The sequence below is a fragment of the Anomaloglossus baeobatrachus genome, assembly GCF_048569485.1.
Source record: "Anomaloglossus baeobatrachus isolate aAnoBae1 chromosome 9 unlocalized genomic scaffold, aAnoBae1.hap1 SUPER_9_unloc_4, whole genome shotgun sequence".
Lineage (NCBI taxonomy): Eukaryota > Metazoa > Chordata > Amphibia > Anura > Aromobatidae > Anomaloglossus > Anomaloglossus baeobatrachus.
The window spans coordinates 465336-484188 of NW_027441822.1; the positions used below are offsets into that span (position 1 = coordinate 465336).

Sequence of the window (18853 nt, forward strand, 5' to 3'; positions counted from 1 at the left end):
TGTGTCCACCTCTACAAAATGGTGTCCGACTAGGGTATTAGTGTAGCATGTGTCCACCTCTACAAAATGGTGTCCGACTAGGATATTAGTATAGCATGTGTCCACCTCTACAAAATGGTGTCCGACTAGGATATTAGTATAGCATGTGTCCACCTCTACAAAATGGTGTCCGACTAGGGTATTAGTGTAGCATGTGTCCACCTCTACAAAATAGTGTCCGACTAGGGTATTAGTGTAGCATGTCTCCACCTCTACAAAATGGTGTCCGACTAGGGTATTAGTGTAGCATGTGTCCACCTCTACAAAATGGTGTCCGACTAGGGTATTAGTGTAGCATGTGTCCACCTCTACAAAATGGTGTCCGACTAGGGTATTAGTATAACATGTGTCCACCTCTACAAAATGGTGTCCGACTAGGGTATTAGTGTAGCATGTGTCCACCTCTACAAAATGGTGTCCGACTAGGGTATTAGTATAACATGTGTCCACCTCTACAAAATGGTGTCCGACTAGGATATTAGTATAGCATGTGTCCACCTCTACAAAATGGTGTCCGACTAGGGTATTAGTGTAGCATGTGTCCACCTCTACAAAATGGTGTCCGACTAGGGTATTAGTATAACATGTGTCCACCTCTACAAAATGGTGTCCGACTAGGATATTAGTATAGCATGTGTCCACCTCTACAAAATGGTGTCCGACTAGGGTATTAGTGTAGCATGTGTCCACCTCTACAAAATGGTGTCCGACTAGGATATTAGTGTAGCATGTGTCCATCTCTACAAAATGGTGTCCGACTAGGGTATTAGTGTAGCATGTGTCCACCTCTACAAAATGGTGTCCGACTAGGGTATTAGTGTAGCATGTGTCCATCTCTACAAAAGGGTGTCCGACTAGGGTATTAGTGTAGCATGTGTCCACCTCTACAAAATGGTGTCCGACTAGGGTATTAGTGTAGCATGTGTCCACCTCTACAAAATGGTGTCCGACTAGGGTATTAGTGTAGCATGTGTCCACCTCTACAAAATGGTGTCCGACTAGGGTATTAGTGTAGCATGTGTCCACCTCTACAAAATGGTGTCCGACTAGGGTATTAGTGTAGCATGTGTCCACCTCTACAAAATGGTGTCCAACTAGGGTATTAGTATAGCATGTGTCCACCTCTACAAAATGGTGTCCGACTAGGGTATTAGTGTAGCATGTGTCCACCTCTACAAAATGGTGTCCGACTAGGGTATTAGTGTAGCATGTGTCCTCCTCTACAAAATGGTGTCCAACTAGGGTATTAGTATAGCATGTGTCCACCTCTACAAAATGGTGTCCAACTAGGGTATTAGTATAACATGTGTCCACCTCTACAAAATGGTGTCCGACTAGGGTATTAGTATAGCATGTGTCCACTTCTACAAAATGGTGTCCAACTAGGGTATTAGTGTAGCATGTGTCCACCTCTACAAAATGGTGTCCAACTAGGGTATTAGTGTAGCATGTGTCCACCTCTACAAAATGGTGTCCGACTAGGGTATTAGTGTAGCATGTGTCCACCTCTACAAAATTGTGTCCGACTAGGGTATTAGTATAACATGTGTCCACCTCTACAAAATGGTGTCCGACTAGGGTATTAGTATAGCATGCGTCCACCTCTACAAAATGGTGTCCGACTAGGGTATTAGTATAGCATGCGTCCACCTCTACAAAATGGTGTCCGACTAGGGTATTAGTGTAGCATGCGTCCACCTCTACAAAATGGTGTCCGACTAGGGTATTAGTGTAGCATGCGTCCACCTCTACAAAATGGTGTCCGACTAGGGTATTAGTGTAGCATGCGTCCACCTCTACAAAATGGTGTCCGACTAGGGTATTAGTGTAGCATGTGTCCACCTCTACAAAATGGTGTCCGACTAGGGTATTAGTATAGCATGTGTCCACCTCTACAAAATGGTGTCCGACTAGGGTATTAGTGTAGCATGCGTCCACCTCTACAAAATGGTGTCCGACTAGGGTATTAGTATAACATGCGTCCACCTCTACAAAATGGTGTCCGACTAGGATATTAGTGTAGCATGTGTCCACCTCTACAAAATGGTGTCCGACTAGGGTATTAGTGTAGCATGTGTCCACCTCTACAAAATGGTGTCCGACTAGGATATTAGTGTAGCATGTGTCCATCTCTACAAAATGGTGTCCGACTAGGGTATTAGTGTAGCATGTGTCCACCTCTACAAAATGGTGTCCGACTAGGATATTAGTGTAGCATGTGTCCATCTCTACAAAATGGTGTCCGACTAGGGTATTAGTGTAGCATGTGTCCACCTCTACAAAATGGTGTCCGACTAGGGTATTAGTGTAGCATGCGTCCACCTCTACAAAATGGTGTCCAACTAGGGTATTAGTGTAGCATGCGTCCACCTCTACAAAATAGTGTCCGACTAGGGTATTAGTGTAGCATGTGTCCACCTCTACAAAATGGTGTCCGACTAGGGTATTAGTGTAGCATGTGTCCACCTCTACAAAATGGTGTCCGACTAGGATATTAGTGTAGCATGTCTCCACCTCTACAAAATGGTGTCCGACTAGGGTATTAGTGTAGCATGTGTCCACCTCTACAAAATAGTGTCCGACTAGGGTATTAGTGTAGCATGTCTCCACCTCTACAAAATGGTGTCCGACTAGGGTATTAGTGTAGCATGCGTCCACCTCTACAAAATGGTGTCCGACTAGGGTATTAGTATAACATGCGTCCACCTCTACAAAATGGTGTCCGACTACGGTATTAGTGTAGCATGTGTCCACCTCTACAAAATGGTGTCCGACTAGGGTATTAGTGTAGCATGTGTCCACCTCTACAAAATGGTGTCCAACTAGGGTATTAGTATAGCATGTGTCCACCTCTACAAAATAGTGTCCGACTAGGGTATTAGTGTAGCATGTCTCCACCTCTACAAAATGGTGTCCGACTAGGGTATTAGTGTAGCATGTCTCCACCTCTACAAAATGGTGTCCGACTAGGGTATTAGTGTAGCATGTCTCCACCTCTACAAAATGGTGTCCGACTAGGGTATTAGTGTAGCATGCGTCCACCTCTACAAAATGGTGTCCGACTAGGGTATTAGTATAACATGCGTCCACCTCTACAAAATGGTGTCCGACTAGGGTATTAGTGTAGCATGTGTCCACCTCTACAAAATGGTGTCCGACTAGGGTATTAGTGTAGCATGTGTCCACCTCTACAAAATGGTGTCCGACTAGGGTATTAGTGTAGCATGTGTCCACCTCTACAAAATGGTGTCCAACTAGGGTATTAGTGTAGCATGTGTCCACCTCTACAAAATGGTGTCCAACTAGGGTATTACTGTAGCATGCGTCCACCTCTACAAAATGGTGTCCGACTAGGGTATTAGTGTAGCATGCGTCCACCTCTACAAAATGGTGTCCGACTAGGGTATTAGTGTAGCATGCGTCCACCTCTACAAAATGGTGTCCGACTAGGGTATTAGTATAGCATGTGTCCACCTCTACAAAATGGTGTCCGACTAGGGTATTAGTGTAGCATGTGTCCACCTCTACAAAATAGTGTCCGACTAGGGTATTAGTGTAGCATGTCTCCACCTCTACAAAATGGTGTCCGACTAGGGTATTAGTGTAGCATGTGTCCACCTCTACAAAATGGTGTCCGACTAGGATATTAGTGTAGCATGTGTCCATCTCTACAAAATGGTGTCCGACTAGGGTATTAGTGTAGCATGTGTCCACCTCTACAAAATGGTGTCCGACTAGGGTATTAGTATAACATGTGTCCACCTCTACAAAATGGTGTCCGACTAGGATATTAGTATAGCATGTGTCCACCTCTACAAAATGGTGTCCGACTAGGGTATTAGTGTAGCATGCGTCCACCTCTACAAAATGGTGTCCGACTAGGGTATTAGTGTAGCATGCGTCCACCTCTACAAAATGGTGTCCGACTAGGGTATTAGTATAACATGTGTCCACCTCTACAAAATGGTGTCCGACTAGGGTATTAGTGTAGCATGTGTCCACCTCTACAAAATGGTGTCCGACTAGGGTATTAGTGTAGCATGTGTCCACCTCTACAAAATAGTGTCCGACTAGGGTATTAGTGTAGCATGTGTCCACCTCTACAAAATAGTGTCCGACTAGGGTATTAGTGTAGCATGTCTCCACCTCTACAAAATGGTGTCCGACTAGGGTATTAGTGTAGCATGTGTCCACCTCTACAAAATGGTGTCCGACTAGGGTATTAGTGTAGCATGTGTCCACCTCTACAAAATAGTGTCCGACTAGGGTATTAGTGTAGCATGCGTCCACCTCTACAAAATGGTGTCCGACTAGGGTATTAGTATAGCATGTGTCCACCTCTACAAAATGGTGTCCGACTAGGGTATTAGTGTAGCATGCGTCCACCTCTACAAAATGGTGTCCGACTAGGGTATTAGTGTAGCATGCGTCCACCTCTACAAAATGGTGTCCGACTAGGGTATTAGTGTAGCATGCGTCCACCTCTACAAAATGGTGTCCGACTAGGGTATTAGTATAGCATGCGTCCACCTCTACAAAATGGTGTCCGACTAGGGTATTAGTATAGCATGCGTCCACCTCTACAAAATAGTGTCCGACTAGGGTATTAGTGTAGCATGTCTCCACCTCTACAAAATAGTGTCCGACTAGGGTATTAGTGTAGCATGTCTCCACCTCTACAAAATGGTGTCCGACTAGGGTATTAGTGTAGCATGTCTCCACCTCTACAAAATAGTGTCCGACTAGGGTATTAGTGTAGCATGTGTCCACCTCTACAAAATAGTGTCCGACTAGGGTATTAGTATAGCATGTGTCCACCTCTACAAAATGGTGTCCGACTAGGGTATTAGTGTAGCATGTCTCCACCTCTACAAAATGGTGTCCGACTAGGGTATTAGTGTAGCATGTGTCCACCTCTACAAAATGGTGTCCGACTAGGGTATTAGTGTAGCATGTGTCCACCTCTACAAAATGGTGTCCGACTAGGGTATTAGTGTAGCATGTGTCCACCTCTACAAAATGGTGTCCGACTAGGATATTAGTATAGCATGTCTCCACCTCTACAAAATGGTGTCCGACTAGGGTATTAGTGTAGCATGTCTCCACCTCTACAAAATAGTGTCCGACTAGGGTATTAGTGTAGCATGTGTCCACCTCTACAAAATAGTGTCCGACTAGGGTATTAGTGTAGCATGTGTCCACCTCTACAAAATAGTGTCCGACTAGGGTATTAGTGTAGCATGTGTCCACCTCTACAAAATGGTGTCCGACTAGGGTATTAGTGTAGCATGTGTCCACCTCTACAAAATAGTGTCCGACTAGGGTATTAGTGTAGCATGTGTCCACCCCTACAAAATGGTGTCCGACTAGGGTATTAGTGTAGCATGTGTCCACCTCTACAAAATGGTGTCCGACTAGGATATTAGTATAGCATGTGTCCACCTCTACAAAATGGTGTCCGACTAGGGTATTAGTTTAACATGTGTCCACCTCTACAAAATGGTGTCCGACTAGGGTATTAGTGTAGCATGTGTCCACCTCTACAAAATGGTGTCCGACTAGGGTATTAGTGTAGCATGTCTCCACCTCTACAAAATGGTGTCCGACTAGGGTATTAGTGTAGCATGTCTCCACCTCTACAAAATGGTGTCCGACTAGGGTATTAGTGTAGCATGTGTCCACCTCTACAAAATGGCGTCCGACTAGGGTATTAGTGTAGCATGTGTCCACCTCTACAAAATGGCGTCCGACTAGGGTATTAGTATAGCATGTGTCCACCTCTACAAAATGGTGTCCCACTAGGGTATTAGTATAGCATGTGTCCACCTCTACAAAATGGTGTCCGACTAGGGTATTAGTGTAGCATGTGTCCACCTCTACAAAATGGTGTCCCACTAGGGTATTAGTGTAGCATGTGTCCACCTCTACAAAATAGTGTCCGACTAGGGTATTAGTGTAGCATGTGTCCACCTCTACAAAATAGTGTCCGACTAGGGTATTAGTGTAGCATGTGTCCACCTCTACAAAATGGTGTCCGACTAGGGTATTAGTGTAGCATGTGTCCACCTCTACAAAATAGTGTCCGACTAGGGTATTAGTGTAGCATGTGTCCACCCCTACAAAATGGTGTCCGACTAGGGTATTAGTGTAGCATGTGTCCACCTCTACAAAATGGTGTCCGACTAGGATATTAGTATAGCATGTGTCCACCTCTACAAAATGGTGTCCGACTAGGGTATTAGTATAACATGTGTCCACCTCTACAAAATGGTGTCCGACTAGGGTATTAGTGTAGCATGTGTCCACCTCTACAAAATGGTGTCCGACTAGGGTATTAGTGTAGCATGTCTCCACCTCTACAAAATGGTGTCCGACTAGGGTATTAGTGTAGCATGTCTCCACCTCTACAAAATGGTGTCCGACTAGGGTATTAGTGTAGCATGTGTCCACCTCTACAAAATGGCGTCCGACTAGGGTATTAGTGTAGCATGTGTCCACCTCTACAAAATGGCGTCCGACTAGGGTATTAGTATGGCATGTGTCCACCTCTACAAAATGGTGTCCCACTAGGGTATTAGTATAGCATGTGTCCACCTCTACAAAATGGTGTCCGACTAGGGTATTAGTGTAGCATGTGTCCACCTCTACAAAATGGTGTCCCACTAGGGTATTAGTGTAGCATGTGTCCACCTCTACAAAATGGTGTCCGACTAGGGTATTAGTGTAGCATGTGTCCACCTCTACAAAATGGTGTCCGACTAGGGTATTAGTGTAGCATGTCTCCACCTCTACAAAATAGTGTCCGACTAGGGTATTAGTGTAGCATGTGTCCACCTCTACAAAATGGTGTCCGACTAGGGTATTAGTATAGCATGTGTCCACCTCTACAAAATGGTGTCCGACTAGGGTATTAGTGTAGCATGTGTCCACCTCTACAAAATGGTGTCCGACTAGGGTATTAGTGTAGCATGTGTCCACCTCTACAAAATGGTGTCCGACTAGGGTATTAGTATAGCATGTGTCCACCTCTACAAAATAGTGTCCGACTAGGGTATTAGTATAGCATGTGTCCACCTCTACAAAATAGTGTCCGACTAGGGTATTAGTGTAGCATGTGTCCACCTCTACAAAATGGTGTCCGACTAGGGTATTAGTGTAGCATGCGTCCACCTCTACAAAATGGTGTCCGACTAGGGTATTAGTATAGCATGTGTCCACCTCTACAAAATGGCGTCCGACTAGGGTATTAGTGTAGCATGTGTCCACCTCTACAAAATGGTGTCCGACTAGGGTATTAGTGTAGCATGTGTCCACCTCTACAAAATGGTGTCCGACTAGGGTATTAGTATAGCATTTGTCCACCTCTACAAAATGGTGTCCGACTAGGGTATTAGTATAGCATGCGTCCACCTCTACAAAATGGTGTCCGACTAGGGTATTAGTATAGCATGCGTCCACCTCTACAAAATAGTGTCCGACTAGGGTATTAGTATAGCATGTGTCCACCTCTACAAAATGGTGTCCCACTAGGGTATTAGTGCAGCATTTTGTAGAGGAGGACACATGCTACACTAATACCCTAGTCGGACACCATTTTGTAGAGGTGGATACATGCTACACTAATACCTCCATTGTGTGTGACCCCCCACTCCTCCTACCCAGGAGCAAACTCCTAGAGGTCACTGCAGCCTCCTAAGATGGGTCCTCCTCCACATATGGTCTCACCGTGATCTGCGGCCCCAATATCCTCCACCTCCGGGAGCTTCTGCTCCGTCACTTTGTCCTGCGTCTCCGGCTGAACGCGTTCTGCAGTGAATGTGGTCCCCCCATCGTCCGCAGCGCTGCACATGGAGGAGAAAGATGGCGGAATGACTGCGGCAGTGTATGATTGTCAGGACATGCTGGGAGCTGTAGTCACACAATGGTTGATGATACAGACGTCCGAGGCTGCGGTGCTACAGATGAGGAGCAATGCTATATGGCCATAGTTATCCCTACACACAGGTGCAGGACGCTGCGGACCCCGCAGACCACCCGCTTCATCAGCTTCATGAACCAGTGTCAGTGTGACCGCATGATTTCATGGTGGGATATTTCTGCTGTGACCATACAGAGCAGAAAATACAGAAAAATAAAGGATATATGGAAGAAATAAAATACCGCCCTCACCTGTCCTGGACAAACGAGGAAGGCGTCATCTCTGGCGTATCCTGCAGCGAGGACACGGACTTGTTCCCCATAGAATACCGCGACTGAGAAAGGCAGAGCCATCCCTGAGAACGACACATATAATACCGATTATATCTGTAATAATACCGCCAGATATACACATAATACCGTCACACACAGATATGTATAATACTACCACATACAGTTAGGTCCAGAAATATTTGGACAGTGACACAAGTTTTGTTATTTTAGCTGTTTACAAAAACATGTTCAGAAATACAATTCTATATATAATACCGGCTGAAAGTGCACACTCCCAGCTGCAATATGAGAGTTTTCACATCCAAATCGGAGAAAGGGTTTAGGAATCATAGCTCTGTAATGCATAGCCTCCTCTTTTTCAAGGGACCAAAAGTAATTGGACAAGGGACTCTAAGGGCTGCAATTAACTCTGAAGGCATCTCCCTCGTTAACCTGTAATCAATGAAGTAGTTAAAAGGTCTGGGGTTGATTACAGGTGTGTGGTTTTGCATTTGGAAGCTGTTGCTGTGACCAGACAACATGCGGTCTAAGGAACTCTCAATTGAGGTGAAGCAGAACATCTTGAGGCTGAAAAAAAAGAAAAAATCCATCCGAGAGATAGCAGACATGCTTGGAGTAGCAAAATCAACAGTCGGGTACATTCTGAGAAAAAAGGAATTGACTGCTGAGCTTGGGAACTCAAAAAGGCCTGGGCGTCCACGGATGACAACAGTGGTGGATGATCGCCGCATACTTTCTTTGGTGAAGAAGAACCCGTTCACAACATCAACTGAAGTCCAGAACACTCTCAGTGAAGTAGGTGTATCTGTCTCTAAGTCACCAGTAAAGAGAAGACTCCATGAAAGTAAATACAAAGGGTTCACATCTAGATGCAAACCATTCATCAATTCCAAAAATAGACAGGCCAGAGTTACATTTGCTGAAAAACACCTCATGAAGCCAGCTCAGTTCTGGAAAAGTATTCTATGGACAGATGAGACCAAGATCAACCTGTACCAGAATGATGGGAAGAAAAAAGTGTGGAGAAGAAAGGGAACGGCACATGATCCAAGGCACACCACATCCTCTGTAAAACATGGTGGAGGCAACGTGATGGCATGGGCATGCATGGCTTTCAATGGCGCTGGGTCACTTGTGTTTATTGATGACATAACAGCAGACAAGAGTAGCCGGATGAATTCTGAAGTGTACCGGGATATACTTTCAGCCCAGATTCAGCCAAATGCCGCAAAGTTGATCGGACGGCGCTTCATAGTACAGATGGACAATGACCCCAAGCATACAGCCAAAGCTACCCAGGAGTTCATGAATGCAAAAAAGTGGAACATTCTGCAATGGCCAAGTCAATCACCAGATCTTAACCCAATTGAGCATGCATTTCACTTGCTCAAATCCAGACTTAAGACGGAAAGACCCACAAACAAGCAAGACCTGAAGGCTGCGGCTGTAAAGGCCTGGCAAAGCATTAAGAAGGAGGAAACCCAGCGTTTGGTGATGTCCATGGGTTCCAGACTTAAGGCAGTGATTGCCTCCAAAGGATTCGCCACAAAATATTGAAAATAAAAATATTTTGTTTGGGTTTGGTTTATTTGTCCAATTACTTTTGACCTCCTAAAATGTGGAGTGTTTGTAAAGAAATGTGACAATTCCTACAATTTCTATCAGATATTTTTGTTCAAACCTTCAAATTAAACGTTACAATCTGCACTTGAATTCTGTTGTAGAGGTTTCATTTCACATCCAATGTGGTGGCATGCAGAGCCCAACTCGCCAAAATTGTGTCACTGGCCAAAGATTTCTGGACCTAACTGTATACACATAACACAGCCAGACACTGAGATATGATACAACCAGACAGTGAGATGTTATATATAATACTTCTAGATATACACATAATACCGCCAGACCCTGAGATATCATGTAGAATACCACCAGAAATACACATAATACCGCCAGACACTGAGATATCATGTATAATACCACGAGATATACACATAATAGCACCAGACACTGTGATATCATGTATAATACCGCCACATATACACAAAATACCACCAGACACTGAGATATCATGTATAATACCGCGAGATATACACATAATACCAGACACTGAGATATCATGTATAATACCGCCAGATATACACATAATACCAGACACTGAGATATCATGTATAATACCGCCAGATATACACATAATACCAGACACTGAGATATCATGTATAATACCGCCAGATATACACATAATACCACCAGACACTAAGATATCATGTATAATACCGCCAGATATACACATAATACCACCAGACACTGAGATATCATGTATAATACCGCCAGATATACACATAATACCAGACACTGTGATATCATGTATAATACCGCCACATATACACATACCACCAGACACTGAGATATCATGTATAATACCGCCACATATACACATAATACCACCAGACACTGAGATATCATGTATAACACCGCCACATATACACATAATGCCACCAGACACTGAGACATCATGTATAATACCGCCAAATATACACATAATACCATCAGACACTGAGATATCATGTATAATACCACCAGATATACACATAATACCACCAGACACTGAGATATCATGTATAATACCGCCACATATACACATAATAGCACCAGACACTGAGATATCATGTATAATACCGCCACATATACACATAATAGCACCAGACACTGAGATATCATGTATAATACCGCCACATATACACATAATAGCACCAGACACTGAGATATCATGTATAATACCGCCACATATACACATAATACCACCAGACACTGAGATATCATGTATAATACCGCCACATAAAGATACCACCAGATACTGAGATATCATGTATAATACCGCCAGATATACACATAATACCACCAGACACTGAAATATCATGTATAATACCGCCACATATACACATAATACCACCAGATACTGAGATATCATGTATAATACCGCCAGATATACACATAATACCACCAGACACTGAGATATCATGTATAATACCGCCAGATATACACATAATACCACCAGACACTGAGATATCATGTATAATACCGCCACATATACACATAATACCACCACACACTGAGATATCATGTATAATACCGCCAGATATACACATAATACCACCAGACACTGTGATGTCATGTATAATACCGCCAGATATACACATACCACCAGACACTGAGATATCATGTATAATACCGCCAGATATACACATAATGCCACCAGACACTGAGATATCATGTATAATACCGCCAGATATACACATAATACCATCAGACACTGAGATATCATGTATAATACCGCCATATATACACATAATACCACCACACACTGAGATATCATGTATAATACCGCCAGATATACACATAATACCACCAGACACTGTGATATCATGTATAATACCGCCATATATACACATACCACCAGACACTGAGATATCATGTATAATACCGCCAGATATACACATAATGCCACCAGACACTGAGATATCATGTATAATACCGCCAGATATACACATAATACCATCAGACACTGAGATATCATGTATAATAAAGCCACATATACACATAATACCACCAGACACTGTGATATCATGTATAATACCGCCATATATACACATACCACCAGACACTGAGATATCATGTATAATACCGCCAGATATACACATAATGCCACCAGACACTGAGATATCATGTATAATACCGCCAGATATACACATAATACCATCAGACACTGAGATATCATGTATAATAAAGCCACATATACACATAATACCGCCAGACACTGAGATATAACGCATAATACCGCCAGATATACACATAATACCATCAGACACTGAGATATCATGTATAATACCGCCAGACACTGAGATATAACGCATAATACCGCCAGACACTGAGATATAACGCATAATACTGCCAGATATTCAAATAATATCGCCAGACACTGAGATATCATGTATAATACTGCCAGATATACACATAATACCGCCAGACACTGAGATATCATGTATAATACCGTCAGACACTGGGAAATGAGATATAACACCACCGGTGTAGCTGTATATCCGTGTATGAGACAAGCACTCATCACTCACCTCCTCTATGACACCGTTCAGACATTGTCTCTTCTCCTTCAGATCTTCCAGGTCGTCCATCACTCTCAGGAGCAGCCGATCCAGACGCTGATTCACGTCCTCCAGAGTCTCATCCACAGAAGGCGCCATGTTTGTGGTGGAGGAACCTGAGAAGAAGCGTGAAAACTGATGTACAAATACATGTATCAGCTGTGTATCTAATCCTCTCCTGTGTGATATAGTCTTCTGAGCTGTGTATCTAATCCTCTCCTGTGTGATACTGTCTGCTGGGCTGTGTATCTAATCCTCTCCTGTGTGATACTGTCTGCTGAGCTGTGTCTAATCCTCTCCTGTGTGATACTGTCTGCTGAGCTGTGTATCTAATCCTCTCCTGTGTGATACTGTCTGCTGAGCAGTGTATCTAATCCTCTCCTGTGTGATACTGTCTGCTGAGCAGTGTATCTAATCCTCTCCTGTGTGATGCTGCCTGCTGAGCTGTGTATCTAATCCTCTCCTGTGTGATGCTGCCTGCTGAGCTGTGTATCTAATCCTCTCCTGTGGGATACTGTCTGCTGAGCAGTGTATCTAATCCTCTCCTGTGTGATACTGTCTGCTGAGCAGTGTATCTAATCCTCTTCTGTGTGATACTGTCTGCTGAGCTGTGTATCTAATCCTGTCCTGTGTGATACTGTCTGCTGAGCTGTGTATCTAATCCACTCCTGTGTGATACTGTCTGCTGAGCTGTGTATCTAATCCTCTCCTGTGTAATACTGTCTGCTGAGCTGTGTATCTAATCCTGTCCTGTGTGATACTGTCTGCTGAGCCGTGTATCTAATCCTCTCCTGTGTGATACTGTCTGCTGAGCTGTGTATCTAATCCTAGCCTGTGTGATAGTCTGCTGAGCTGTGTATCTAATCCTCTCCTGTGTGATATAGTCTTCTGAGCTGTATATCTAATCCTCTCCTGTGTGATACTGTCTGCTTGGCTGTGTATCTAATCCTCTCCTGTGTGATACTGTCTGCTGAGCTGTGTCTAATCCTCTCCTGTGTGATACTGTCTGCTGAGCTGTGTATCTAATCCTCTCCTGTGTGATACTGTCTGCTGAGCAGTGTATCTAATCCTCTCCTGTGTGATACTGTCTGCTGAGCAGTGTATCTAATCCTCTCCTGTGTGATGCTGCCTGCTGAGCTGTGTATCTAATCCTCTCCTGTGTGATGCTGCCTGCTGAGCTGTGTATCTAATCCTCTCCTGTGTGATACTGTCTGCTGAGCAGTGTATCTAATCCTCTCCTGTGTGATACTGTCTGCTGAGCAGTGTATCTAATCCTCTCCTGTGTGATACTGTCTGCTGAGCTGTGTATCTAATCCACTCCTGTGTGATACTGTCTGCTGAGCTGTGTATCTAATCCTCTCCTGTGTAATACTGTCTGCTGAGCTGTGTATCTAATCCTGTCCTGTGTGATACTGTCTGCTGAGCCGTGTATCTAATCCTCTCCTGTGTGATACTGTCTGCTGAGCTGTGTATCTAATCCTAGCCTGTGTGATAGTCTGCTGAGCTGTGTATCTAATCCTCTCCTGTGTGATACTGTCTGCTGAGCTGTGTATCTAATCCTCTCCTGTGTGATACTGTCTGCTGAGCTGTGTATCTAATCCTCTCCTGTGTGATACTGTCTGCTGAGCTGTGTATCTAATCCTCTCCTGTGTGATACTGTGTGCTGAGCTGTACATCTAATCCTGTCCTGTGTGATACTGTCTGCTGAGCTCTGTATCTAATCCTGTCCTGTGTGATACTGTCTGCTGAGCTCTGTATCTAATCCTGTCCTGTGTGATACTGTCTGCTGAGCTCTGTATCTAATCCTGTCCTGTGTAATACTGTCTGCTGAGCTGTGTATCTAATCCTCTCCTGTGTAATACTGTCTGCTGAGCTGTGTATCTAATCCTCTCCTGTGTGATACTGTCTGCTGAGCTGTGTATCTAATCCTCTCCTGTGTGATACTGTCTGCTGAGCAGTGTATCTAATCCTCTCCTGTGTGATACTGTCTGCTGAGCAGTGTATCTAATCCTCTCCTGTGTGATGCTGCCTGCTGAGCTGTGTATCTAATCCTCTCCTGTGTAATACTGTCTGCTGAGCTGTGTATCTAATCCTCTCCTGTGTGATACTGTGTGCTGAGCTGTGTATCTAATCCTCTCCTGTGTGATACTGTCTGCTGAGCAGTGTATCTAATCCTCTCCTGTGTGCTGAGCAGTGTATCTAATCCTCTCCTGTGTGATGCTGCCTGCTGAGCAGTGTATCTAATCCTCTCCTGTGTGATGCTGCCTGCTGAGCTGTGTATCTAATCCTCTCCTGTGTGATACTGTCTGCTGAGCAGTGTATCTAATCCTCTCCTGTGTGATACTGTCTGCTGAGCAGTGTATCTAATCCTCTCCTGTGTGATACTGTCTGCTGAGCTGTGTATCTAATCCTGTCCTGTGTGATACTGTCTGCTGAGCTGTGTATCTAATCCACTCCTGTGTGATACTGTCTGCTGAGCTGTGTATCTAATCCTCTCCTGTGTAATACTGTCTGCTGAGCTGTGTATCTAATCCTGTCCTGTGTGATACTGTCTGCTGAGCTGTGTATCTAATCCTCTCCTGTGTGATACTGTCTGCTGAGCTGTGTATCTAATCCTAGCCTGTGTGATACAGTCTGCTGAGCTGTGTATCTAATCCTCTCCTGTGTGATACTGTCTGCTGAGCTGTGTATCTAATCCTCTCCTGTGTGATACTGTCTGCTGAGCTGTGTATCTAATCCTCTCCTGTGTGATACTGTCTGCTGAGCTGTGTATCTAATCCTCTCCTGTGTGATACTGTGTGCTGAGCTGTGCATCTAATCCTGTCCTGTGTGATACTGTCTGCTGAGCTCTGTATCTAATCCTGTCCTGTGTGATACTGTCTGCTGAGCTCTGTATCTAATCCTGTCCTGTGTGATACTGTCTGCTGAGCTCTGTATCTAATCCTGTCCTGTGTGATACTGTCTGCTGAGCTGTGTATCTAATCCTCTCCTGTGTAATACTGTCTGCTGAGCTGTGTATCTAATCCTCTCCTGTGTGATTCTGTCTGCTGAGCAGTGTATCTAATCCTCTCCTGTGTGATACTGTCTGCTGAGCTCTGTATCTAATCCTGTCCTGTGTGATACTGTCTGCTGAGCTCTGTATCTAATCCTGTCCTGTGTGATACTGTCTGCTGAGCTGTGTATCTAATCCTCTCCTGTGTAATACTGTCTGCTGAGCTGTGTATCTAATCCTCTCCTGTGTGATTCTGTCTGCTGAGCAGTGTATCTAATCCTCTCCTGTGTGATACTGTGTGCTGAGCTGTGTATCTAATCCTCTCCTGTGTGATACTGTCTGCTGAGCTGTATATCTAATCCTCTCCTGTGTAATGCTGTCTGCTGAGCTGTGTATCTAATCCTCTCCTGTGTAATACTGTCTGCTGAGCTGTGTATCTAATCCTCTCCTGTGTGATACTGTCTGCTGAGCAGTGTATCTAATCCTCTCCTGTGTGATACTGTGTGCTGAGCTGTGTATCTAATTCTCTCCTGTGTGATACTGTCTGCTGAGCTGTATATCTAATCCTCTCCTGTGTAATACTGTCTGCTGAGCTGTGTATCTAATCCTCTCCTGTGTGATACTGTCTGCTGAGCAGTGTATCTAATCCTCTCCTGTGTGACACTGTCTGCTGAGCAGTGTATCTAATCCTCTCCTGTGTGATACTGTCTGCTGAGCTGTGTATCTAATCCTCTCCTGTGTTACTGTCTGCTGAGCAGTGTATCTAATCCTCTCCTGTGTGATACTGTCTGCTGAGCTGTGTATCTAATCCTCTCCTGTGTTACTGTCTGCTGAGCTGTGTATCTAATCCTCTCCTGTGTGATACTGTCTGCTGAGCTGTGTATCTAATCCTCTCCTGTGTGATACGGTCTGCTGAGCTGTGTATCTAATCCTGTGTGATACTGTCTGCTGAGCAGTGTATCTAATCCTCTCCTGTGTGATGCTGTCTGCTGAGCTGTGTATCTAATCCTCTCCTGTGTGATACTGTTTGCTGAGCTGTGTATCTAATCCTCTCCTGTGTGATACTGTCTGCTGAGCTGTGTATCTAATCCTCTCCTGTGTGATACTGTTTGCTGAGCTGTGTATCTAATCCTCTCCTGTGTGATACTGTCTGCTGAGCTGTGTATCTAATCCTCTCCTGTGTAATACTGTGTGCTGAGCTGTGTATCTAATCCTCTCCTGTGTGATACTGTCTGTTGGGCTGTGTATCTAATCCTCTCCTGTGTGATACTGTCTGCTGAGCAGTGTATCTAATCCTCTCCTGTGTGATACTGTCTGCTGGGCTGTGTATCTAATCCTCTCCTGTGTGATACTGTGTGCTGCGCTGTGTATGTAATCCTATCCTGTGTGATACTGTCTGCTGGGCTGTGTATCTAATACTCTCCTGTGTGATACTGTCTGCTGAGCTGTGTATCTAAGCCTCTCCTGTGTGATACTGTCTGCTGAGGTGTGTATCTAATCCTCTCCTGTGTGATACTGTCTGCTGAGCAGTGTATCTAATCCTCTGCTGTGTGATACTGTCTGCTGAGCAGTGTATCTAATCCTCTCTTGTGTGATACTGTCTGCTGAGCTGTGTATCTAATCCTCTCCTGTGTGATACTGTCTGCTGAGCTGTGTATCTAATCCTCTCCTGTGTGATACTGTGTGCTGAGCTGTGTATCTAATCCTCTCCTGTGTGATACTGTGTGCTGAGCTGTGTATCTAATCCTATCCTGTGTGATACTGTGTGCTGAGCTGTGTATCTAATCCTCTCCTGTGTGATACTGTCTGCTGAGCTGTGTATCTAATCCTCTCCTGTGTGATACTGTGTGCTGAGCTGTGTATCTAATCCTCTCCTATGTAATACTGTCTGCTGAGCTGTGTATCTAATCCTGTCCTGTGTGATACTGTCTGCTGAGCTGTGTATCTAATCCTCTCCTGTGTGATACTGTCTGCTGAGCTGTGTATCTAATCCTAGCCTGTGTGATACAGTCTGCTGAGCTGTGTATCTAATCCACTCCTGTGTGATACTGTCTGCTGAGCTGTGTATCTAATCCTCTCCTGTGTAATACTGTCTGCTGAGCTGTGTATCTAATCCTGTCCTGTGTGATACTGTCTGCTGAGCTGTGTATCTAATCCTCTCCTGTGTGATACTGTCTGCTGAGCTGTGTATCTAATCCTAGCCTGTGTGATACAGTCTGCTGAGCTGTGTATCTAATCCTCTCCTGTGTGATACTGTCTGCTGAGCTGTGTATCTAATCCTCTCCTGTGTGATACTGTCTGCTGAGCTGTGTATCTAATCCTCTCCTGTGTGATACTGTCTGCTGAGCTGTGTATCTAATCCTCTCCTGTGTGATACTGTGTGCTGAGCTGTGCATCTAATCCTGTCCTGTGTGATATTGTCTGCTGAGCTCTGTATCTAATCCTGTCCTGTGTGATACTGTCTGCTGAGCTCTGTATCTAATCCTGTCCTGTGTGATACTGTCTGCTGAGCTCTGTATCTAATCCTGTCCTGTGTGATACTGTCTGCTGAGCTGTGTATCTAATCCTCTCCTGTGTAATACTGTCTGCTGAGCTGTGTATCTAATCCTCTCCTGTGTGATTCTGTCTGCTGAGCAGTGTATCTAATCCTCTCCTGTGTGATACTGTCTGCTGAGCTCTGTATCTAATCCTGTCCTGTGTGATACTGTCTGCTGAGCTCTGTATCTAATCCTGTCCTGTGTAATACTGTCTGCTGAGCTGTGTATCTAATCCTCTCCTGTGTAATACTGTCTGCTGAGCTGTGTATCTAATCCTCTCCTGTGTGATACTGTCTGCTGAGCTGTGTATCTAATCCTCTCCTGTGTGATACTGTCTGCTGAGCAGTGTATCTAATCCTCTCCTGTGTGATACTGTCTGCTGAGCAGTGTATCTAATCCTCTCCTGTGTGATGCTGCCTGCTGAGCTGTGTATCTAATCCTCTCCTGTGTAATACTGTCTGCTGAGCTGTGTATCTAATCCTCTCCTGTGTGATACTGTGTGCTGAGCTGTGTATCTAATCCTCTCCTGTGTGATACTGTCTGCTGAGCAGTGTATCTAATCCTCTCCTGTGTGCTGAGCAGTGTATCTAATCCTCTCCTGTGTGATGCTGCCTGCTGAGCAGTGTATCTAATCCTCTCCTGTGTGATGCTGCCTGCTGAGCTGTGTATCTAATCCTCTCCTGTGTGATACTGTCTGCTGAGCAGTGTATCTAATCCTCTCCTGTGTGATACTGTCTGCTGAGCAGTGTATCTAATCCTCTCCTGTGTGATACTGTCTGCTGAGCTGTGTATCTAATCCTGTCCTGTGTGATACTGTCTGCTGAGCTGTGTATCTAATCCACTCCTGTGTGATACTGTCTGCTGAGCTGTGTATCTAATCCTCTCCTGTGTAATACTGTCTGCTGAGCTGTGTA

General features: G+C 44.5%; 1 protein-coding gene across 1 annotated transcript in view; it reads right to left on the reverse strand.

Moving 5' to 3' along the window:
- Positions 1-18853, reverse strand: part of LOC142259785 (uncharacterized) — a 90376-nt gene that overhangs the window by 38381 nt on the left and 33142 nt on the right. The window contains exons 2-4 of the mRNA XM_075331892.1: positions 12381-12526; positions 8209-8312; positions 7765-7880 (exon numbers count right to left, since the gene is read on the reverse strand). Of these exons, the coding sequence (XP_075188007.1) occupies positions 7765-7880; positions 8209-8312; positions 12381-12526 (366 nt within the window). The remainder of the gene's footprint in view (positions 1-7764; positions 7881-8208; positions 8313-12380; positions 12527-18853) is intronic.